The 25,614-nt window shown below is 36.4% G+C and overlaps 2 protein-coding genes across 3 annotated transcripts; one reads left to right on the forward strand and one right to left on the reverse strand.

Moving 5' to 3' along the window:
• The first annotated feature begins 18 nt into the window (after positions 1-18).
• On the forward strand, positions 19-5,099 carry LOC139690527 (ciliogenesis and planar polarity effector 2-like). The gene is made up of 4 exons (XM_071587993.1): positions 19-479; positions 1,233-1,498; positions 1,589-1,725; positions 4,029-5,099. Exons 1-4 carry the CDS (start codon positions 389-391, stop codon positions 4,231-4,233), a joined length of 699 nt encoding a protein of 232 aa, XP_071444094.1. The 5' UTR covers positions 19-388; the 3' UTR covers positions 4,234-5,099.
• A 408-nt stretch (positions 5,100-5,507) lies between these two features.
• On the reverse strand, positions 5,508-25,243 carry LOC139690510 (transmembrane protein 39A). 2 transcript variants are annotated; one of them, XM_071587973.1, is made up of 11 exons: positions 24,782-25,243; positions 24,237-24,358; positions 23,769-23,976; positions 19,911-20,050; positions 19,418-19,516; positions 16,370-16,476; positions 14,868-15,034; positions 11,108-11,205; positions 10,176-10,265; positions 8,521-8,641; positions 5,508-6,102 (listed from the first exon to the last, which is right to left on the reverse strand). In XM_071587973.1, exons 1-11 carry the CDS (start codon positions 25,142-25,144, stop codon positions 5,869-5,871), a joined length of 1,749 nt encoding a protein of 582 aa, XP_071444074.1. In that variant the 5' UTR covers positions 25,145-25,243; the 3' UTR covers positions 5,508-5,868. The 2 variants fall into 2 exon arrangements, with proteins under 2 accessions (XP_071444074.1, XP_071444082.1); XM_071587981.1 differs by lacking the exon at positions 24,782-25,243 and adding an exon at positions 24,509-24,619.
• Positions 25,244-25,614: the final 371 nt, after the last annotated feature.

Consider the following 25,614-nt stretch of genomic DNA (forward strand, 5'->3'; position numbering starts at 1 on the left):
GCCTAGTGCCTGCGCAATACTGTGCGACCACCTGTGTTTCATGGTAAAATACATTAAACTCGCGTTTATCAGCAAATACTGCCACATATGCTGGTCGTTGTCATTGCGATAACTCCAAATTTTCTAACAGGATGAAAATAATTATCAGGATATTCGGTTGTCCAGGGGAAGGGAGGCTTATTTGAATTCAGCAAGGGACGTTCCTTCAGAGACAAAACATCAATTCAAATACATGTAGTTGCGCTGCTGATCTATTTTAGGGAAATTTCTTGTCAGCTATCCGTTAAAATTGAAAATGTATTCACTTTTAAGTGTTTGATTCAGCTCTACCAAAGAAGAGACTTGTCGCACCCATTTTCAATAAAATTGGAGCAGTGAATTTGCCACTATGATGTCCATGGATTGGCACAGTTCGGCTGAAGGAGAAACAATGTTGCAGCATTTTTACAATCCCCAGACAACCGGGAGAAAGCTCTTTGGTAAACGAAAAAGATATTTTTACTCTTCTTCGCTGCATGATATAATTGGTTTTCAAAGCGCCGATGTAGGTTCATGGAACGTAGTTTTTAAGTAATTGCTGAAAATAGAATTAAAACTAATTTCCTTAGTTGTTAGTAACTGCATTATTTTAAAAGCTTGAACGGCATGCTAATCTATCCTATGGTTATTTTTTCTGTCTCGCTATACACTCCACATATAGCTTCTTGGTTAGTGGCCTGTTCAAGTGGAAATTAGTCCCGCTCTTAAGAACGTGGATTTCCGGCTCTCTTTCCATCTTTTTGGTGGTGTCTTCTGCCATTGCTTTATCACTTGTAATATTTCCAATAGATGATGCAGTATTAAATTGAATTTTGATATGCTTGAACCTCATAAAATAATGGGAGTAATGATTGCAGAAATTAATGTTCATGATTTTTCTAAGTATGCGTAATTTTGTTGAATCCTCACAACCCAATTCCTAAACACAACGGCAAAGGCTTTTTTTTCCAGAAAACAGGTTACTTATTGTCTCCTTTCCTAATGTTGCTTGTTCCACGTAAGAAGCACTATATCCATGAATCCTACTCTTCACTACGTAACCTTGTTACTTTGCCTTTAATAAGTACTTAATAAGTTCGATAGTCTCTGTATTGCCCAAGAGAAAAAGTTTTGACCATTCCCTCAGATTTACGCCGAATATAACTCCTGCAATTCACTTGAACCTTTTTCTTTTAAACGGTCTGCTGAAACAGGTATCCTGGAAAAGCCATCCTGTCCATCAAATATTGAAGAAGTAAGTTACAAGTTGTTTGTTGTGGGTCGAGCTGCTGTTGGAAAGACGGCCACAGTATCCAGACTTGCTGGGAATAAGAGTTTGTGTGGCTACACTGAAACTATTGGCATTAGAAAAACAAACATATATTGGCCTGCCAAAATATGGGATAAAGTAATACTGTTCAAGTTGCAGTTTTGGGATGCTGGAGAAAACAGTATAAAGAAGTACAGCCATATTTTGCCTGTGAGAATACCCTTTATAAAACTTTTTGAAAAAATATGCCCTATATTATCTTTCCAAAATAGTCCAAAATTATTTTTATTTGTTGCCTAGGTCTGTAAGGATAAATCTGATGCACTAGTATTCATTTTCTCCTGCTCTGATGAAAGTAGCTTCCAGGAGATTCCCCAGCTGATGAACAGATTTATTAGACCTGGAGAAACTCCTGTGCCATTTGTCATCGGGACAAGGTAAATCAACATAAATATTTGATGATCTTCATTTTTAGTTATTCCCTCATTGGATTTATAGTACCATATTATTCCAAGAATTATCAGATCGATCCACAATTGACATACTATTTGACTGCACATAGGGAATTTAGTGGCTTACTTATCTCTTATTCTGTAGCTAGGATCTTTAGGAATCATGTAAATGTTACCAGACATTCCACTGTCTTATGAACCTCTCAGTCAAGCCAAAAAAATGGTAAAAAAACTGGATGGAAAAAGGTATGAAACACAACAGAAACCCTTCATTTCTGATGATAAAACTGTAATGTGAGAGAAGCATTGGGTCACAAAACGTTCCATATGCATTCCAACTTGAATCCAAGCATAGCATTATTTAATTTTAATGAAAACCTCCGCCAAAGGATTATCATCAAAGTCAAATTTGACCATGAAATTATCATAATCCCAGATTTGGACCCATATCATTTATGGTGGCTTTAGATACTTGATAAAATTGACAGATTTCAGATCTTTGATATTCTTTTGATAGCATTTATTTTTTTGCATTTCTTTGGTCCATTTCAGATAAGTGTCTGATGAAAAATAAATCTTAGAATTGCATACTTTTGTATGTATTAATTATGTGCATAATTATTCATTCCTCAGCTAGTGTTAATACACCTACTGTTTTCTCATCATATCATCTCTAACTAATCCTTAAAATAACCTTGTACTTACTATTTGACCAGTACAGTACAGTTGGTTGGTTTCATAACTCCCCTGACAGTTTGGAATTCAAAAATTTGGATAGATTTCAAGGTTTGGATATTGAGAAGTGTTGGACCTCTGAAGCCTAACCCCATCATGGGTCATTGAAAATGTTCAATGAGCCAGCAGAGAATGAGAATTAAGATGTAAACATAACATTGTTGCTTGACATGGTAGTTACTACACTGTCAGCAATGTAATTGGTGGTACTTTTTCAAGATTTCATTGCTGCCCCTACACTGCTGCACATTTCAACAAAATACGTTACATTTATTGCAATGGTTATTATTGTGCTTCTTAATTGAACTGGTTCATTACTTTCATGAGCAATGTTGTTTAAATATGCAATTAGTGAAATGCGGAAGGCTGTGTGAGTAACCAAAGGGCCTCATTATTATATTAGTAGCTAAATGATTACACAATTACACCATTAATAATAATTTATTGCGACCATGGTTTCCATGTTATTTCTTCATTTTCAGGTTAATAATGTCCATAGGTGCAAACTTATAGTTTCCTCAAAGAGAGTAAGTGGGGAAATGTTGGGTGTTGTTTGGAGTGGTAGGAAAGGGAGATGGAGTAGAGGAGTCTGGTTAAATTGCAAGGGAAAAGATTATGGTAAGGGTTGACAAACAAGGCAGAAATCACTATAGACAAGAAATCATGTCCACGTTGAGGGCCCACTGTGTATAGTAATCTGGGAGCTGGGAAGTGGAAACAGGCTAGGGATCCAACACCAATGGCTGCCTATCAAACATGATCGTTAGTAGTGGAGCTTGGTAAGAGTTGTCTGGCATCTGTTCTCTCATTAGTGGTTGGGGGGGGGGGGGGGGGGCTGAGGGCCTTCACTGACCAAAATGGAGACCTCCCGGTCTCGTATTTGTAACTTAAGAGAGGAAGGATTGACACCTACCATTAGAACCATAGTCGCAAAAAATTATTATTAATTGCGAAAGAGTGTTATCATTGAGCTGCACATAAATTTAAATTAATTAATCTAATAATTACAGCCCCATTATTTTTCTTTTGGAAGAATAGCATGTTAAGTGTTATTTTCAGGAGGGGTTTGATAGATTAGGGCTCCAGTTAGTGTTTTATTTTCTCCTGATGAGAAATAACTAGTTTCCATCTTGCATTGGTCTTCTCACAACTAAGTGATGTCAATTGTATATTTTATGTAATTCCATTTTTTAAACATAGATTTTTATTTGATCTCATAACTCCATCCCACAGACAGTCAGTGCAAATGCCTCTGCTAAAACTTTCTATTTTTTATTTCCATGATTGAGTTTTGTGCATCATATTGTCTCTTACATAACATGCCTCTGGGTGAGTAGGCATGGCTGGGAGGAAATTTTCAAACTTACTACATTCCATGAGATTATAAGCCTAAATTAAACCAAGAAGGTAGAGAATTAAATGAATGATTTCATGTGTTGAAACTGCAAGATTTAATATAATTTACACCCACTTTTTTTTCCAGTGAAGCAATTTTGAGGCTGCACTTAAGAAAGCAATTTATATTGTATTTCTTTCAACTGTGGTATTTACAGGTACAACAACATGTCTGGAATAGAGATGCCAACAACAGCTGTGAGAGACTTTGAACTCAAGTGGAATATACCAGTTCTCAAAATAGATAATAGTCTAGCCCATGACAGAAATGAAGTACACCAGGTAGCACCTATTCTCAATGTAATTTGTGAGCGGCTGTGGCTCAGGGACCAAGAAATGCTTCTCCAGCAAGCACCAACTTGATGCTACAAAAAAAAGATATGAAACTTCCACCTCATTACAATTGTTAAATATGCTGTGCATACATTGTATGCTGCCACATTACCATTTAATGTAATCACTACAAATACTAAGTGTTACTGCGTCACACCTACCTTCCATTGGTCACTAGCCTAACCAGAGCTGCATACTTCACCAGCAAATTTCTGGGCTTATTTAGCCTGTTGCAGTGTACTTCATGGTAAGGGTCATCAGCATAGTTTAAATACAATGGATTACTTCCAAAGATATTAACAAAGCAATTTAGGTCAGCTCTGAAATTGCATATGGTAAAACTATTAAAGATTGCGTTAGCCATTAAAATTAATGCTATTAAAAGCTGTGGTGCTGAATCTTAGTTTTAAATTATTTTGCTGACACCTGCATATCCTTTTTTATCCTTTTAAAGAACGCATTGTGTTTGTGTTCATATCTGATGGCCATTTTAAGCAATCCCACATTATCTTCCGAGTCTTGTAATTCAAGTATTTTTAGTTGTGCCACAGTCGACAACGTTGAAGCCTAGGTGGCCTGTGGTGCACGTGTACAAATATGTACTTAAGACAATGTATGTACAGTATTTCATCATAACATCTTGCTCCTTTGAAGCCCCTAAAATTTCCAAGCGTATTAGAATGCCTCTAGCATAAGTGACTAAAGCACTTGCTGGGTGTTGTGGAACCAGGTTCAAATCCCATTCAAGGATGATTTTCACACTTTGAATTTGTTGTATTGCATACCATACTCGATATTAATTGGATCGAGGAATGTAATAAAAATTATCATTCAATTTTAAAATTCATTTTTACCATCTCTCTTATACAAAGGTCCATAAATACTAACAATGAAGAAAATATTACAATTTGAGAAATGTGGAAGTATCCAGATGAATATCTGAACAACAGGTACAAATTTAATGATTATTTAAATGCCTAAAGCACAGTTTTAAATGAAAAATTGAGATCACTTTCCTCTCAGTCGCAACACTTCCTCTATACAATGTACATGGTAAAAGAAAACCATAATGCACACGCATTAATGCATATATACAAAACAATGAATAAATCATTTTAGTTAGACAAAATTTCAATAAAATTATTGAAATATTTAAAATAATTGTTTGACAAATTTATCAAGGAACTAAATTAATTACTTGAATATAATCAATATTAATATTCCATGATGTTTTCAATAAATAAAGTTTCATTTTGTGTGAAATAATCTTTCAACAGGCAATGAATGCTTGGTGGAAAATTTCAATTTGCGCACAACTTATCACCAGCAAGCTCACTGAAATGCACAGTAATGCTTATTTAAAAAAAATATGGTTTCACTAACATAAATAATGGCACATCACGGTCACTTCAAGGTATACAAGACATCAAATCACAACAATTACCCATTGAGCACAAAACTAAAAATGTTTGGCACTTACCACAACAGTTGAAAGTTTATGAAATCAAATCATCTCTGGTCCACAAAATAAAAAGTTCATTAAAACTCAGTGTGTACTTAATAAAGATAAGGGCTCAGTAGACCCAATCCCTTCCTTTGATGATTTCATAAGTATATCATGTTCACTGTGTATAGGGAATCAATGAGTGACTGACTTTCAGCCCTCTAGCCTGAAGTCTTTTCCTGCATCATTTTTTCTGCCTTGTAAATCCTCCAACTTAAAAGGTAGTCTCTTGTGAGCCTGAATAGGGTGAGGTAATTGGCACCGAGCAGCAAGCCAATCGACATCACATGGTTCCACTCTGATGAGTGAGCTAATGCAGCAGCTTGGCCTATAACTAGTGACACTTGCAAGGCCAGTACACACACCATTAACGTTGGCGGCTTGTAGAAGACAGCCTGGGAGAAAGAATATCACTCGGAATGAGAAAAATAAAATTATGCTCTTGAGGCATCATTAAAACAGCCTAGCCTGGTTACAGAAATTGAATATTCTCTCAATAAAATCAAAACCTTGGAAAATGCACCAGAGAACAGAATAAGTCTGGAAATTCACCTCATGTTTTGGAATGAAACAAATTACCATAGTTAAATCATTATCACAAAAACAAGCACTAAAGATTGAGAAAATGATTGAATTGAATACAGTCCCTCACCTTCCAAATGAAAAATTAAGGTAATTAAAAAAAATGGGGGGCAGAGATCATAATTGCACCCTAAAATTTATTGTCATCAGAAAATTATGCTGGGGGAAGAGTAATAGTTACAATAATATGGTACATCCAATTTCGCAATAAAAAGTTCAAATATTTTACATTGTAAGTATAAATTTTCACAAAAGCCATAAAAATGTACGTTATTTAATGGTAATATAAGTTAGTTAATATCAGCAGGATTTATATGTAGTGTGCTTATAAATTGAAACATGAATCTTAAAACTCAACATTCTAATCAAGATAAAACTTGGTGGATATTCTTAGGCACTAGAATGATTAAAGTTAATTGAATTATTTTCACCTCCGATGAAATTATTCAAAAAATCAGTGGTTCTGCCAGGAACCATCTCCAGTTCCAGTTAAGAAATCCACTTCAGCAACAACAAATGTCATTCCCATAAGCCACCTTGTAGTGCTTAACAAGAGCATACAGCAATGCCAAATAGAGGGAAAATGCAAAGAAAAAAACAATTCCAGAACCAACCCTTACCCTGGTACATAGTCTTTCTTAGAAAAGGGGAAGAGGAAAGCTTTGGGGCAATGAGAGAACATAATGACACAGGACACAACCCTTACTTCACAGCCTTCATTGAATTCCAAATGTTGTATGCTTTCAATTTTTCTAAATTTGTCACAAAAACTCGCCAACCAACTACTCAACCACTTAGAAATAGAATTCTACATCCCCATCAATCTACATAAACGCCTGACGAATGATCAAGACAAGCGATCTTAATTGGGTGCATATAAACTCATGCAAAATGTGTAATACGGTGTACATGTATCTGTACAAGGGACACACAGTGGATATTTTTCAAAAAGAGGGGAACGGGACAGTGCTGCGGCTAACATACTGACTTCCCATCGAGAGGGTCTGGGTTCAAATCTTGGAGTCAACAGGTATTTTTCAGAGGTATCCCGATCCCTATTTGAGGGGCTTTGTGTGGAGCACTTTGAGTAGGTACGACATCCGTCGGATTGGATATTAAACTGTGGACCCCTTGGTGCCTTTTGATTAGAGTAGGCTAATACCGACGCCAGGTTCCTCTCCACCCTTCCTTTCCCATCCATCCCTAATGACACAAATGACAGCTGTCAAACTGGTCACTTAAAAAACCAAAACAACTTTTTCAATATAAATATGTGAATATGAAAGATTTTTCAAATTTTATTGATTAAATTATGGATTATTATTTATCACTCAAACTATAGCTCTCCTCATTTATTTATATATAATGAATGAAAAGAACTATATGCATTGAACATCTTGGATACATAGAATGTGCAAAATTATATAATCTTCTCCTTCCTTTTCGGAACATCAACTAATAAGTCAAGACTTGAACATACAGTATTTCACAAAATCAAGAAAAAATTAATATAGGTTAAATGCACAATGTCATGAAAATGCCCTTCACAGGTACCTGTGGGCCATTCAAATAAATAATATGTGTCAAGCTATGAATACTGATCCTGTTTATCCAATTTCACATCTCTGTTATCCAACAAAATTTGGACACCACAATACAGTGTGATTATCTATCACTTAAAAACCACTATTTCAGTATTCCTAACTTCTCATACTTGGAATTCTTGGCATATTTTCTCTTTCTAGACAGATGTCCACACTGGTTTGTATGTTTCAGAATCAAATTGCAATTTTTAACTTGCATTTAGTGTAGAGACAAGTAGTTTTAGACATTTCGCCAGATCAATACGGGTTCCACCATGAGAATCAACTTGTTTTAAAATTTGAATTTTTGTCCTCAAACAAAAATGTTATATTTTTGCTATCCTTTCATTGCCATGCAGGAAAAAACTTACGCTCCTGTGTAACTGAGGTAAACTTAACAAATGACAAAGTGAGCTACCTTGCCATCGGACCAGTTCAATTAGTTGTTGAACTACATAATTCTGAGAAGAAAATAAAATTAATTTGATGGTTGAGGCTCTACTTTGCGCAAATTCATGATCGCTGAATAAATAAACTTATAAACAAGGTATACCTGATGATGTTGCCTATGCATTGAAACCGGTAGTATTATTAAGTATTAAAGCCCATAGCTGATACGTGTCTATGTAATATACTGATGAAACTCACATAAAATCTTGCATGAGCTGGGTTACCAGGCTCAGCAGCATTAGAGAGCCCCTCCGCTTTATAAAGCTCCTTCATGTGTTTCACCAGAGCACCTTGATGCCAGAGAGTACCTTCCGCCCATCTGAAAATTCAACATTTCAATCAATACAGAGTTTAAATTATTCACTTTATTCTTAAAATCTTCACTTGGACTTGAAAATAAAATATAAAATGTGTAACTGAATTTACAAGTACTTAATGTAAGACTTATTTTTCGAAAAAAATAAGTGAAAGGGTAATTTTCACCTTACATCCACAAAGAAAATAAACTACGAGGGCCATTCGAAAAGTAAGGTCTCTTATTTTTTTTTTCATGAAAAATCAAATTTAGTCTCAACTTTGCGTACATCGTTGGAAGGGTTGAGCATTTAGCTATTTTCCTACATAGTCTTCTTGATGACCAATCACTTTTTGCATCCTTGTAACCAGCTATTTAATATCAGTGTTGTACCTTTCTCCCTCCGCGACACAAAGCCAACTGACAACTACTTCTTGCACTTCCTTGTGTGACTTGAATTTCTGTCCTTCAAGGTGTTTTTGGAGGGTGGAAAACAAGTAGTAGTCGCTTTGGGCAACGTCGGGGCTGTAAGCAGGGTGGTCGATTATATCCCAGCCGAATTCATTGGTAGGGTGGTCGTTTGATGTGACACATGTGGGCATGCATTGTCATGATGCAAACACACTCCTTTGGTGAGACACCTTGTTGTAACCGAGGACCTCCAACACAATATTCTGCTTGGAGAAGTAGCCACTCTATTCATTAAGGCCTTCCTTTATCTTCCTTTATGAAGGCTAATTCTCCGGTTATAGCGCACCATTTCGTCAATTGGAGCCACCGTTGATTCCGGCAAACTCGGCCGCCCCGACCACTGCTCATTGCGGACATTTTCCTAGCCATCAAAAAACTCCCTGCACCACTTCCGCACGTGTATGATGTCCATACACTTCTCACCATACACTTCCACTGAATAGCGATGAATTTATATCTGAGAAGCAGTCGTCAGTTGGCTTTGCGACGCGGTGGGAGAAAGGTACCACGCCAGTATTAAAAAGCTGGTTACAAGGATGCAAAAAGTGATTGATCGTCAAGGCAACCATGTAAAAAAATAGATAAATGCTCAACCTTTCCAACGATGTATGCCAAGTTGAGAATAAATTTGATTTTTCATGAAAAAAAATAGGAGACCTTACTTTTCAAATTGCCCTCGTACAACTAATGCAATTATGTTTAAAAAGGTTTTTAATTTAGAAATACCCATCAAATTCATTGGTAAAAATTGTGATTATTGTAAAAAATGTAAACCAAACATAAATACCACAATGCAATCAATTACCAATATATTAAGTAGCAAATGAACAGTGACAATTGAAAAGAGTGGTGTTCTTCCATAAAAACCAGATTCATAAAATAAAATCTATAAAAACCCATTACAGAGAAAAAACTTCAGGCTACGTGCCATCTCCATTGCCGCACAACACCAATGAGCATACACATTTTCTGATAGAGTTAGAATGCCTAAGCAGGAAATCCTTCTCTCTCAACGAGACAAGCAGAATATGCATTTTAATATGAATTAAGGATCTATTAATTTTAATGAGAAAGTCAATACACTTACATATTGGAAGGAATATGGGTGTGACTTCGTCCTTCAATCCTGACCCATCTCCCAAGGTGTAGGGCTGATTGGTGCAAAATATCACAATATCTGGAAAAAACACAATGTTTATTCTTTAGCAGTAAAAACCCTTCACACTCATACTTTATAAATGCTGGCTTCTAACCAGCTCAAGTTTTATTTCATGATTTGGAAAATTAGAATTAGGGGTAAATTGGTGGAAGTGTTAATTAAAATAAATTCATTTTAATCTGAATTTTTCCACACTTCATTTGGCCAACAGAACATGACTTCGACACTATGTGCCATTATAGCACCATGATAATGGCAGAAGTGCCACAACCGAGTTCAGTTGAATAAATGAAGTGTGGAAGGTTTAACCTATGATTTTAATAATCATTTTGGAAATGAATATTTTCCTCTTATTAACTAAGGCTTCCACAGAATTTTGGCTCATAAATTAGGAAAGGCAGATACGGCCTAAACCTCTCTTGGATATCCCTGCCCCTTGTGAATCAATCTAAACTTCCACCCCTCTACCTTCAAATTCCTACCTTATTTAGAGTTCTTATTCTTTTTTCTTTCAGACCATTAAGTTTTTTATCAATATGCATTCAATATACACAGGTATTGTGGGGTTATCTCTCCCTAAAATGTTGCCTCTTCATCCATCCCTCCTCCAATACATTATTTTCAGACATGCAGGTCTCGATTACATTAAACCTTACTCAAGTCTACACTTTGACAGTAAAATGCTTTATCCTAATAGAAAGTTGATCTAGCCAAAAGGAACAAGGGTTTTAACTCATCCAAATTTATAAGTAGGAGAATGTTCAGGGACTATAAAAAGAGGTAATAAGTCATAAAAGACTTCAAACTATTTATTCTGTCCTTTTAAAAATTATTAAGGAAATGGATAGCATTATACTTACTTCAGAGGATAACAGTGTACCACATACATAGTGAAGCATCCCAGCCATACAAAAGCTAGATGCTGCGTAGCCCAATAGACATCATAATAGAGACAGTTCTGTAAAAAGTGAAAACATAAGCTAATTCTTCATATCTCCTCTTATATTCACCAAAACCAGAAAATTTATTAAGATGAGATCTTCCACAAAATATTTTCTTCAAATCTTATTATCAACATAATGTCCAGTATTATAATGCATCTCATTGATATAATTGCACCTTAGTCTCCTGTATCATCTAATAATAGGAAACAACATCATTCAGTCTGAACTTTCATTGCAAATTTATTCCATAAAAATTATATAAAAATAGCTTGTTAAAATGATTGCAAATAATTAAATAAATCAACATCAAGCTAATATCCACTAAAACTTGGGCAATGAAGGGCCAGCCAAAATATTAGTTGCAAGCTTCTCTAGAGAGACACCCTCCAAAACCATGGTCACATTGTTCCGTACTCAGTTCCTTATTATGGAAAAATTCCACAAAGTAAAACTGGAAACAGCGAAGTATAGTTTGCGATATGAGTTGATACATACGAGGCCTGTCCAACAAATACGCAAACTGAGGCCATAAAAACTTTATTTCGCAAAATTTAGTCTACAACGATTTTGTTCCCTTCAAAGTACTCTCCATTTGTTGCTATGCTGTTCCATCTTTTTTTCCTCTGTTCAAAGCACCCTTGGAAGTCCTCGGCAGTTAGGCTTTCTAGTTTTCTCATCATTTCTTGCTTTATTGTGTCCACATCTTCCCAGTGATGTCCCCTCATCACATTTTTGCATTTTGGGAACAGGGAAAAGTTGCAGGGGGTGAGATCTAACAAATAAGAAGGATGGTGATTGAATTTTTTTGCAAGAAACTGCCTAAAAATCAATACTGAATGTGCAGGTGCATTGTCACGGTGAAGAAACCATCCATCACCTTGAATCATATTTGGTCCCACATGATGCACTCGATCTCTCAAACACTTGAGAACCATAAGGTAGAACTCAGCATTTACTGTTTGTCCTTCAGGAAGAAATTCATGATGAACAACACCTTCGGCATCAAAGAAAACCAGGAGCATGACTTTTTTTTTCGATTGGCTTGTTCTTGAGTAGCTTCAGGCGTGATGTGGAGGAAGTCTAACATAATGAATAACTGATCGAAGCACTTTTCCACTTGATAAAATTTTTTTATTTTACGACCGGTTTCGATGTATTACATCATCATCAGGTAACAAACTGAAGTTGTGTGCCGTCTTTTATACATTCCGGAAGGAGGGGAGAGGATGTGGTAGGAAATGAGGAGGGGAGGGGGGAAACACAACGGAGGCGTTTACAAGAAATAGCATTTTGACCTTGTTAAATAACAGTACACATAGTCTCAGGGTGCGAAGTGGTCCTTTTGTGTGCATGGCAGCAGTCTCCAATAAACCATCGATAGCCGGGACGACACCAGTAGGCAGGCTGGAGTTTGGAGGCCAAGGATTAGGCCCTTCTGGAAGGGTGGTGGTGGAATACCCCAACTTAACCCACACACTGGGTGGGAGAGGAGAAAGCACCCAAGGATGGGGGCGGTTGTCTTTCACCCGTGGTCAAAGTTACCAGCGAAAGTTGATGGAAAGGAGGAGGGGGGAAGAAGTGAACAGCATGTGCATGGGCTACCGATGGTTTATTGGAGACTGCTGCAATCCACCCAAGAGGACCACTTCACACCCTAAGACTATGGGTACTGTGTTTTTTAACAAGGTCAAAATGCTGTTTCCACTATTTCTTGTATACGTCCCTCTTGTCCTCTTCCCCTTCCCATCCTCTCCTCCTCCCCCTTGTTTCCTACCACGTTCTCTCCCCTCCTTCCGGAATGTATAAAAGACGGCACACAACTTCATTTTTTTAACTGATGATGATGTAATACATCGAAATCTGGTCGTAAAATAAAAAATTTTATCAAGTGGAAATGTGCTTCGATCAGTTATTCATTATGGCTTTTTCTTGATTTTTTGGTTTGATTTAATCAACTTGAACACGGATGTTTTCTTCAGAGCATTATCACAGTAAATAACTGTCAACATTTCAGTCATTTCTTGATAACTTTTACTGCACTTCACCAAAAACTTGATGTTGATTCGTTTCCATTTTCAACAAACAGTAAAAGCAAGGGCAACAGAAACTAACATAACTGGCAACATACGCACAGATCGACAATCCCCCAAGTGCAGATGGCTCTTTGGGTCTCAGGCAACTAGCGCTGCTAGTGGGTGGGCTGTAGTCTGCCTCATGGCTGCCAGATTGCACTAGTTTGCATATTTATTCCATAGTCCTCCTATGCATATAAACACATAAGTTTACCTGATGATGCTCTACCGCACTGAAACAGTGTTTATATAAATTCATTTTAAATGTAGATTTGCAGGAATTTTTTGTCCATTCCTCACATTGCTGCCAAAGTTTGAGTATCCTATAAAAATTCTTGTACGATTTGGGCAACTTCATTTTGATGTGAACATTACAATGAGTTCCATCAAAGAGGCTCACAAGGAATACATGAGGGACATTCAGCTCTTTAAGAGCTCCATCATTCTCTAGAGTACAACTCAGTCGCATCATGTTGCCCTGAATCCACAGGAATCATGAAGATGGGTAGGAGGAGGTCCAACAGCAATTTGAGTTCAACAAGATCATACAACAGACTGCATAAAACAAACAACAGCAAGCATTTTGAATTCCTTTGAAAAGTACTAAAAGAATGAAGATTATAATAGGGCTGATACCACTTTGTTTAATTATAGTACAAGTTTTGAATAGACACACCTACTAGCTACAACTACACTTCTAAGCCTCAACTAAGATGACACAGCTTGATATCCCACACTAAAATACACCCTTCTTCAATTTCACATACTTTCCACCTTCCTCCATTTTGTCCAACATGCCCATTCTTTTCCTCCTTATAACCCACCTGTTCAACATTCAACCATCTATTATAGAACTCTTTGCAATGTACATGAAATTAACCTTTACTGCTAATTATCATCCACCTCCATATGCAAATACAGCTTATTATTCCCTCATACCTAAACAACCTCCAGATATCTAGAGGCCATTGCCACAATTGAATCAATGACAACAGCAAAATCATGATCAAATCAACACCACAGAAAAAAGCGAAGGATAATTACGCAGCAGTCACCAGCACTTCACAAAGAGCTAAAACAAACATGAAGTAAATTAAACTTCAATAGAGGAACATCACACAAAGCAGCTGAATTATTTCAAAAAGACAAATACAAAATCGTATTCTAGACCAAATGAAGGTATGAGACTTAAATAACTCTGATGACAAAGTGCTGAAACTTAAAAAACATGCGTTGTGTTTAGAACCAGTGGAAATTCTCATTTTGCACAAAAAATTTTAAAGAGTTCTCCTTAAACCATTTCCATACCTGATGCTGTAAATTCTAATTACTCAAAGATGACAACATATCTCCATTAATTAATTTGTGTACTCATTCCAATCCTTCTCATTTAATACTCTACATCAAAAGAATCAAAAAATCTAATACCCTTCTTCTCAATCAACTTCCTTATTTGATTTGCCTTGACCCTTACTCTTCCCCAAGTACTGGGATTGATGTAACTCCAAAACTGCACTATACTTTATGACACATTAATATAAATTAACATACTTCTTAATACTTACAAAACACTTGCACATAGGCATTTTATTTAAAATCCTTACCTGAGCAAAGCAACATGGGACGAATCCTGCAAAATATGCATTCAGTACTGAGCTGAACAGGACTTGCTTCATACGATTATTGAAGTCTATCTTGAGCCCTTCAACTTCATCACGAATAACTGATGGGGTCATGGAACAGCTATGCTCTGGTGACCAATCTTCACCAGCTACCACAAATGAAAATGAAACAAGATGAGATGATAGAAGTATTACATTTCAAATTTTAGCATTCAATACATTCAATTGAGTGATCAATGATCAGTCAAAATTCTACTTATTGCCTATGCACATTCACAAAATATGTCTGCCAAAAGTCATTAGCAAGTAACTTTCAAAATTATCTTGAGGTGTACAAAAGAAAACACCAAATGTGGATTAGATATGTACACCTTTAATCACTTCCTCGCTAAATCATTATCCAAATAGATTTCTACCAGCATATTGAAATTTCAAGACCCTAATGTGGTAGAATTCCATTCCAGTAGTCAGTACGTTGCACCATTATGTTTCCAAATCTAATCCTTCATAAACTCAAACAGACATGATTGACATAACTTTCTTAAAATAACAGTGACCATACCCACAGCGAAGTAATGTATCATTGCCAAATGCTTGGGTTTCCTCCATCAGAATGAATTGTATCACCGCAAATATATGAAACAACTAAATCATTTCTTTTATACATGTTAGAACATGTGTTTCAGGACATGTGATTTCATTTCTTCTTGATTCCTAGAGTACCAGTGTACTGTACCAATGTGTGTAAAATAAGATACTATATGTTATCTTATGCAAGATAAAATTCATTTTGATATCGTCAGGCATTCTATTATGCACGAATGCTCATTAAATTTAGTAGTTCTTAAAATATCTTACACAATCAGAATCTAAAATGGCTTTTAAGATCTCATCTCAGCTGGTGTCGCATTATTAATGGTGATGTTATTAGGTCATTGGAGGTAATTGATATAGAAATACACCTATGCTCCCTAGAAAGCACAAAGGCTAGTCTCAGAGTTCAATGCATTAGAATTTTTCAGTATATTTTCCATTCACTAATTCAGGAACTCACTCTTACATTAAAAGATCCAACACTTAATTGAAAACTCATAAATCCTTGAATCATTTGATGCTTAAAAATTTATTTCCCAGAATCTTTCTTCTTTCTCGAAAAACCTGTCTAAAATACAAAACAACTTTAAATGCTCCCAAAATAAATGAATACATATGCATTAGCAGATTTTGCAAATCCCAAAATTATTTCCAATTCAACAATGTTTTCAAGTAAAATTTCAGCACTAACATGGGTAACTGTCTTTCTCGATTCCCAGCTGAACTATAGCAAAATAATTTTGAAAATACTATCAAATCATCTTCCAGCTATTTCTCATCCATGGATGAGAAATAGCTGGAAGTTAGAACTTCAAAGATTGTGCACACTAATGACATTCAATTATCAGATGAACAAGTCCAAAAGAGAGATCAATTAATTCAAATCATACCTCCAATTTTTCCTCTTACTTCTTCCTTTGAAGAGGAGGATGGAAGGGCAGTTACATCAAAGAATGGACTCACATTCAAACCAAAAAGGATAAAATATACTGAAATCCTGAAATGGAAATGAAATTAATTGTACAGTTACTAAAATACATTGCACTAATGTCCATATTAAGTTCTGGGGTCAGTTTCCGAAATAACACTAGGCATTTTCCATTTATGTCAAATTAATTAAATGAACACATTGGGAAATACATACTAAGAAAAAGCAATATCAATTTATTGCTACATTTTTTTAAATATTTAAGGCATTATTTCCTTTCTTGTTATCTCATTTGGCAATGCATTGTTAGAAGTAATTTCAAAACAAAAATTAAATCAATCAGATTTGCCAGTAACTAAGAAAATTCTCTTCCTTTCCATTTAAATTTTAATTTTTCCATAGACATGAAAAATTACTCTCCTCCTTCAAAAATGCCTTTTATCACATCTTTTAAGTTCTGTATTCGTACTTGAATTTATAGCTTTCCAAAAAATCATGCAGTCCAACTGTGATGGCAATTCACAGTTAATGTGATCGTGTTTGCTGCTGCCATCAGATTTCCATCCATGGAATGTAGACAACTTTAGTTTTTTCACAGGCCATTCAAAAATTAATGCCATCACACTCTTATTGTGGACAATATCAGCGGTGTTGTATATAAATATTGCTGGTCAAGAGGTGGCATTTTCCTAACAACTCAAGGTAGTGATTGCCTTATTAATAGGGTATTGAAATACTACCGTTATTTTTTCCTGCAATTGGTAACTATTTTTCCCTCACATCAACACAAAAGATACAGACACCTGCCCTACATGAGCATTTATTCTCAATATTATCAGTAGGCTTACATGACTATTTATCTTGCATTAGCAAATCCATGCCATACAATACCACCAAGGAAATGATTTGAATGGAAATTTTTTAAGCACGGCAAGGTTTTGGAAACAGCATTTTTGTTGTTCGGCTCTTACTAACAATGACCTCCCCATTTGTCCAATAGTAGGATGAGAATGGAAGGTGCATACCCATTATCCAACTTGAATCCATTAGTGGCAATTGGGGAAGGGAGGGGGTTCATTAGAAGGACAAAGATATTGAGGTTTCTAGTAAGGGGGAGAGTTTTTCAAACCAAATGTCATTCACTATATTGCCAGTTCTAATATTCTTTCTTATTTCCAGCTTCTCTTTTCCAACTTCTTCCCTTTTTGCAAAGGATATAAAAGAACGTGTCAAATTGCTGACATGATTCTCCTCCCACAGATGTTCAGCAAAGTGGGATAGGTTGATATCACAGTTTCCGAAACAGTATTTGTGTTTCACTGTTCTTGTTAACAACGACCTCCCCATGTGTCCGATGATTATTGCATTGCAGCCATTACATTTAAATTTATACACTCCACTCATTTTTAATTTTCACTTTTGTCCTTCATGGCCTACCATTTAATGAGAATAGCAGGATTCCACCATTGGCTTTGGAGCCAAACAGACTTGACAAGAGGAACCACATAAAATGCTGTCAGTCAATGAAGAAGATTGACTTGCAATTCTATAAATTTAAAGAGACCTCCCCCATCAAGTTCTAAGTTTTCCCCCATAGCTCGTCGCATTTTTCATGAGAGGGTATGGCTCTCCCAGTTGTCAAAGGTAAAATGTAGTCGCATGATGGTCGAGGTTGAAAACGTTAGGGAGTGTGATTATGTCATGCTCCATGATCATAAAGTGTGAGGAAAATTCTGTTGTGATATCCCAAATTATTTAATAATATTTCGTGCATAGTTTTAAAAAGTCCCCAAAGAAACAGCCACAATAAGAGCGCCATAAGAGAATGATGATAACCCTATAATTAAAAATTTAAATCATTGAAAAGCTAGATTGAAATCTGAGCATGTCTGATCTAGCATGCACATACAATCTTCATTGGTGACTTCAGGAAGTTCATAGATCCTGAGAATTACATTCCACAACTGGTTTTAAATTATGATAAGACAGGTAAATGATGCCAAAGCAAGCCTATGTATATAACAGCAGAGGAGAATGCATTTCCCAACCACAGGCCAAGGAAAGCCTGGCTCAAGCTGCTATTTTGTGTAAATGTAAGCAGTGATTCAAAAATTAAACCCCTGCTTGTTTACCATGCAGGAATGCCATGAACCTTCAAGAAGTGCAAAGTCCAGGAAAACAGACTAAAGGTGATGTGGAAGGCACGGGAAACTGTAGCATCGTAGATTGTGAAATATCACCCTTATAACGCAATAGCTAAGCATGCTACAAATTTATTAAATGATAATGCTGTACTGCATTTTCAAAAAAACTTGAACTGTTGGCAAAAACAAAAGTCTTTAGACCGCTTGGCAGTAAAAAAGAATTAGAAATATATCATAAATAATAAACTACTTAGTTCGATTCTTTTCTGTTTTCTAAAAATCAAACACTCATTCCAGGTTAGTTAATCCCACATTAGAACTAAGGATGAAGATGATTCCTAAACATTGCATGCATAATTTTCTTTAAATAAACTTGGCATATAATTATTTTTTTGCCATGGAATGAATTGTCATATTTTACATTAATTTATACAAGAAAAAATTATTTTTCTAAATGAGTGTTTCACTTTACGAGGAATACTGCGGAATGGATTATGCTTGTGGCATGAGGTTTCACGGTAACATATTTGGGACCACTATGATGTGGATATCACTATAATGTCCTCAAGTACCAGAATACTAGTGTCTCAGCAGTGGTAATTTTTTGCAGCATGTTAACTAGAGTAATAATAAAGTTGAATGAGAAAAACCATAATTCATTAACAGTGAGCCTCACTTTTTTCATGTTTAATATTTATATGATTTCAATCAAATGGAATAAATAAAATTCATTATCTCACTGCTTTTCTTGGTTCAGATTAGATTTCAGGATCAGAACACACACAATTTTGGAATGACACAATCATTAATAAAAGCGATCTTTTTGGAAATCCCTGAATTAAAAGAACACCAAGAGGTATACTCACGGATAGCAGAGATAGAATATATACACAAGAGGATGGTTTAGCATCACAAAATATGTGCACCAAATAAGAGAAGTCAGGACCACACCCAAGAGGAACAGCCTAGAATATAATAAACACATCATTTAATAAGTATACATAAATTAACCTAAAATATTTTTCCCATCAATGAGAAAAACAATTTTTTTTTCTAAATCTCCATATAGTATTGCCATGACAAATCATGCTTTGGTAACACAGTTTTCCAGTCCATGTGACATTTGTCAGACATATTTAGGAATATATAGCAAGGATTCACAGTACGGATATCTGTATGTGAGATTTTTTTGCTAAGGGCACCACCACATGGAGGAAGTTTAGTCACATGAACTAGAAATGGCACATATCTGAATAACATTCCAGATTTAGCAGATGACACAATTATGGAAATTTTTTTCACATAAATTAAGTTGGATAACATTTTAACCATTTTGGTTTTTTTTCATTTTTTACTCACTTTAAAAGGTGCTGGATGGCAGGCCACAGAGCAGTAGGACAAAAGTTGACCAAAATTCTTGATAAAATGCAATACACAACACGCCTTCCCAGAATTGTCATAATGAATCCAACTAGATATGGATCAATTAGATAAAAGTTCTGCAATTAAGAAAGAGTATCATCAAAATTAAAAATGAGAAATAAAAACTCAATGTTAAGGAATGAACACATGATTATAAGGACCTTTAAAGCATTGCTCCTTCACAATGATAGAGCCATTAAAAAACGTATTGCTAAGAGTTACAGAAATCTTTAAGACTAAACCAAATGCAGCTTCCTTAACAATGAGACTTGGGGACTAATATAACAGGCAATCCTATGGAATTAAAGAGAAACCCACAGCATCACAGGTGTATCAGTGATTATCTTTTCAAGGACACTCTGCTTCAAATGACAATCACCAAAATAAAATCTCATCATGAAAACAGTACTCAATTTACTATTGAAGGAAAATCGTAATGCCAGAAGTTACTGCTACATCAGCAGGGAAGGAATTATGTTGAAGACATCTCTCTATTCTTCTAACACTACAAGGGGAAACACACATTAAGAAAGAACAATATGTATGTGTGGAGTGCCCAGCCATGTGTGTCACTGGATAAAATAAAACTTTAAAACTGTTCTATTGTTTCAGGCTTCACTTCGTGGAAGTAATTAATATCCATTATTAAAATAGAAAGAAAGACTCGTACTTTTCCACAGATTTTATTATACGGTACAACGCGTTTCACCGACTTGCGGCATCATCAGGTACCTGATGATGCCGCAAGTCGGTGAAACGCGTTGTACCGTATAATAAAATCTGTGGAAAAGTACGAGTCTTTCTTTCTATTTTAATAATGGACTTTAAAACTGTGATGAACATCAATTTTGCATGTGTTTTATTTGTAGCTACTTTGGTTTAATCTACGTCCATCAGACTTTCTGTCAGAGTGCTACAAAAACAAAGTTCTGGGTTGGACATATGCTCTTTATAATTTAAAAAATTAAGTAGGAAGTTGTCTACATCATACTATGAAATAGATTTGCATCTCTAAAAAGAAAGAAAATCAAAGCAATCATAATGAACGTTTGGTTCAAACACCACAGAAGGCATAGGTATACATGGAAAATGGCCAGAGATTCATAAAGATACAAAGAAATTACAGGTATGGGTAAGGCAAAGATTTAGGAACAATGTGATTGATTTGATGTTACCCAGGATTGGATAAGGATCATAATTTGGTTCAAATGAAGTGTAAAATAAGATTTACAATGATAAAATAGGGAATATGTATGAGGAAATGGAAGGTAGACCCATTCAATGGAATAAACAGAAGAGAGTAACAGCAAGATGTAAAGGAAATCATGAGTGAGGAAAGGGAGCTGCGTACAACAGCATAAAAATGGGAATATATAAAATACTGGATACCTAAAGCTTCAAACTAAACCATAGGGCAAGGATCAGGAAACCATGGATTATGGATGAGATGATAAGAGAGTTATATAAGAAAAGGAAATGAAATGTACAAGGGTATGCTGAAAATTAATGTACACATGCTTGCAGACCACAAACAAAATGACCTTCAGTCCACTCCTGGTGGCATGTGGAAGTAACATTCCCCTCAACATGCATGCGCAAGTTTGAGGTTGCTTCATTCATCCAGTGTATTTTGAGAAGTGGAAGTATGGAGACATGCTCTTGTGCTATGTCAACGCAAGTTGAACAACGTGCTATTGTCGAATTTTTAACTGCTGAAAAAGTGACTCCCACAGAGATTCATCGTCATTTAAAGGCTGTTCATGGTGACGATGCCATTTACAGGTCTACTATAAATCAATGGGTGGTAAAATTTTATGGTTGCGAGCAAGAAAAATTTCAAAAGACAACCATCCGCAAAAAAACTTCTTTTGACTGTGTTTTGGGATGCTCACTGAGTTTATGTGACCTATTTTCTGGAACGAGGGGCAACAGTGAATTCTTCTCAGTATATACAGACTCTGAAACACCTCCAAAATTGAGTTTGTCAGGTTAAAATCAGCCTGGCATCAATAATCTTGCAACCTGACAATGCTCGTCAACACACCTTGCACGCAACTGGAGAGGCTCTGCGAAACCTGAAAATTCAAACCGATTCCACACCCTCCTTATTCCCCCAATCTTGCGCCTTGCGATTTTTGTTTTTTTCTTCAACTCAAGAGACATCTCAAGGGTAATCATTACACCTCGGACGATGGGGTGAAGGCAGATGTCAAGTCCTGGATTCGAGAAAAGTCGGAAGAGTTTTTCAGTGACAGAATGAAAAAACATGTTACACGTTGGGAGAAATGTGTTAGCCTTAAAGGTGACTATGCTGAAAAATAAATATATGATTTTGAAACTTAAGAATTTTACTTTTATGTACTTTTTTCCCGATCTTGCTGTTTGTTTTTGTTTGCGCTCTACAAGCATGTGCATTACTTTTCAGCCTACCATCATAAACACAAAAATAGGTGGAAGTATAAGGATTAAAATAAAATAAACTGAAGCAGGAAAAAATCAGAGTGAAAGATGCATGATGGAAGATGCAGAGCATGGCAAATACACTTTCAACCTGAGGAGGGAATTGATGACAGGAACATTGAGAAAGGATACTAAAAACAGGCTTTTAAAACTTTGATATGAAGCATGGTTTTGTGCAGCATAGAAACATGGCCATTGAAACAAGACTTCGCCCTAGTCCTCCGCTTTCAGTGGGCACAATCATTTGCAGCGTAAGAACCCCCAACTTGGTTTACCCCCTACCCCTGCAAGAGAAGGCTACACTAACACCTTCCTTTGCTGCCATAAACAAATTTTGGGAGCTTACATCCTTTCACTAAATAGTCCTCCTCACCCCTAGATGATGAATTTCTAAACTCATTCGTGGAAGAGCAATTACCTTATTTATTTAACATCTTTATTGGGGTGAGATTAAGACCATGTAGTCCCTTCTCTTATCTTACCCCTAAACATTACATTGAATTACTCATAATGACAAACACCCATACCCAAGGTGACGGAAAACCCACCTAGGCAGGAATTGAGCTCATGACCTCTGGGTCTGCCTGTGAGAATGTTACCCCACAGACACCACGGCCAGCCTATCTAACAATGGCTAATAAACCAAGCAAGCAAAATGCAATTCCACTAAAAGTGAAAATGTATCTCATTAAAGCATTTAAAACTGGTGATACCTCCAAAACAGACATCTGCAAAGAATTCAGAATACAAACTTCAACGTAGCACATAATCATCAAAAATCTGAAAAATTAACTTGTGTTCGAGATAAGCAAGTTTGGGTCAGAGTAGAAACATCTTCATACGGCAAAAAACAAGGACTTGATTGTGGTACGGATCATCTGGTTTATAAAGACAACAGCCCAGAATGCTCCAGTAACTATTCTTACGCTAATGGCAATTAAGACAAAACTCTTAGATTGGTCTGGTACATTTCATGTTAACATTTCGCGATGTGCTGAAACATGCGCTTTACAAGAAAACTGTGCCTAGATATGGTTTAGGGGTGTTGTTGATTAATACATGGGAAATAAATGTTCCTATGATTTGGAGGTTTGATATGTAATACTATGTTGTTTATATTTAGTAATACTATTTAAGAGGTGAAAGTGTGTTTACATTTTCAGGTTGCTGATTGAAGAGGTCAAGATTACTGCAAAAACTAACGTGATATCTAAAATTAACATTTGCTTTGTGAGCAAACTGAGCATTTAAAATAAAACCCATAAATTTGGAGCCAAGTGAACTCTTTCCATCTTGAAAGGTTAATAGATAAATATAATACAAAAAATAACTTACCATCGCATACCGATTGTAGGACTGCGGAAGCCACCAAACTGAACGGTATAGGTGAAGAAACTGAATAAAAGACGCGATTCCAGTGTACGCAAACATCAATATTTCAAAAATCATATCACTGTCTCGTGGAATATTTGGTATTGGGATGTGCTTCGGAGAAATGGCTCTGCAACCTGTAGGTGCACTTTCTGCCCCTTGACATGCAGTCCTGCAAAAAATCAAATAGTCCCTGTTACTTTTGGCCGTTTGCGTTACCAATGAGATTTTAAAACTAACTTAGGCAATGCATATAAATTAAATTATAATTATTCCTAATTTGTGCCTGAAAGGTTCATAGTATTTTTTTCCAATACTTTAACTCTCCGTGGATTATCACCGTATTAAAGTAGGCATCTTTTAAACAGATAAAGCCCAATTCTCTAAGGACAGGTTGCACTAAACTGATATCGCTGCCTGTCATACACATACTTGGACTTATGGCTATCATCGGTGGATGGAAAACTGGGGGGACGTCCGGGATTACTTCTTCCGATGTTCCTTCGACCAGCCGGCATTGTTATGTGCTCCTCAAGAGCCGTCCCCGAGGTTTTCTGAAAATATACACCACCAAAATGAAACAAAATGTTAAAGCCGGGTATTTTTCAATTTAGGCATCCCATAGAGGATAAATAAAAAATTACGGCTCAATGAATGAAATATTATACGTTAACGAGATGCACTTCCGAATATCAAATACACACCGCTGCTAATAATTATTATTTTCACTGGCTGTAATTAATACGCAGTCTGACAGACCATAACAGCTGAGCGCCAGTTCCGCCACCTGCTTTTTTTGTGGGCAAGAAAGCCGAAGAGCGCTAAACGCAATCAGTCAAATTTTGACACGTTGATGGTTTTAGTAGAGAATATGGGATGTCACCACGTAATTTTCCTCACAATTTATGAACATAGAGCATAACATAATCGTATTCCACAAGGTTCTCGACCTCGATCAGCATGTAAATAGATTGTACCTTTGACGGCTGGGAGAGCCGTGTCCTCTCATGTATACGGCGACGAACTACGGGAGAAAACGTAGAACTCGATGGGGGAGGTAACGGAGGAGGTCTCTTTAAATTAATAGGATCGCGAGTCAATCTTCTTCGTCGACTGACAGCGTTTGATGTGGTTCCTGTAGTCAAGTCTGCTTGGCTCCAAAGCCTACCGCGGAATCCTGCTACTCTCACTGCGATCACCAGAAGCATCAGAGCAGAAAGCCAGGCAACTCCCGGAATATATGTTACCCTTTTCATGTCATCTTCCCACGCGTCTTTTTCGGACATCATGCATTTCACATTAACTGAAGTAACGGAAGCAGATGGTTTGCACCGTTTCATGCAGGCTTCATGAGCGTCAACTGGATCACCGCAACCTCCAGAACTCGATTGGCACCCGCGCGACCCTTTAACTTCTAGCCCAGGACGGATAAGACGCTATCGCATCTTTAGTCGCGAGGCCATGTCAGCACAAGTTCATGCAGCCATGAGATTCTAAGACTTTTATTTGATTTTTTAAATCGTTGACGTCATGCGGGTGTCCTCGAAAGTATTTTAGTGGAATTTTCAAGATGGGGTAGGTAAATCTGCGGTTGGTGTAATTTTGCGTAATCGCCGAAATTCTGTAGCTATCACGTACCTTAGAAAACGGCTGCTACTTCTTTCATACATATATTCATAATTTCTTTTATTTCCGCACGGTGGATATGAGTATAAAGCGCCAATGGAGACAGTAATAACGTATTATTTTTGCGACTACGACATATTTGATAACTGAACGAAAGTTCCTCTTGTTTAGTTTTGCATAGTTT

Source organism: Hetaerina americana, unplaced genomic scaffold (genome assembly GCF_022747635.1).
Source record: "Hetaerina americana unplaced genomic scaffold, ioHetAmer1.1.p SCAF_1, whole genome shotgun sequence".
NCBI classification, from domain to species: Eukaryota; Metazoa; Arthropoda; class Insecta; order Odonata; family Calopterygidae; genus Hetaerina; species Hetaerina americana.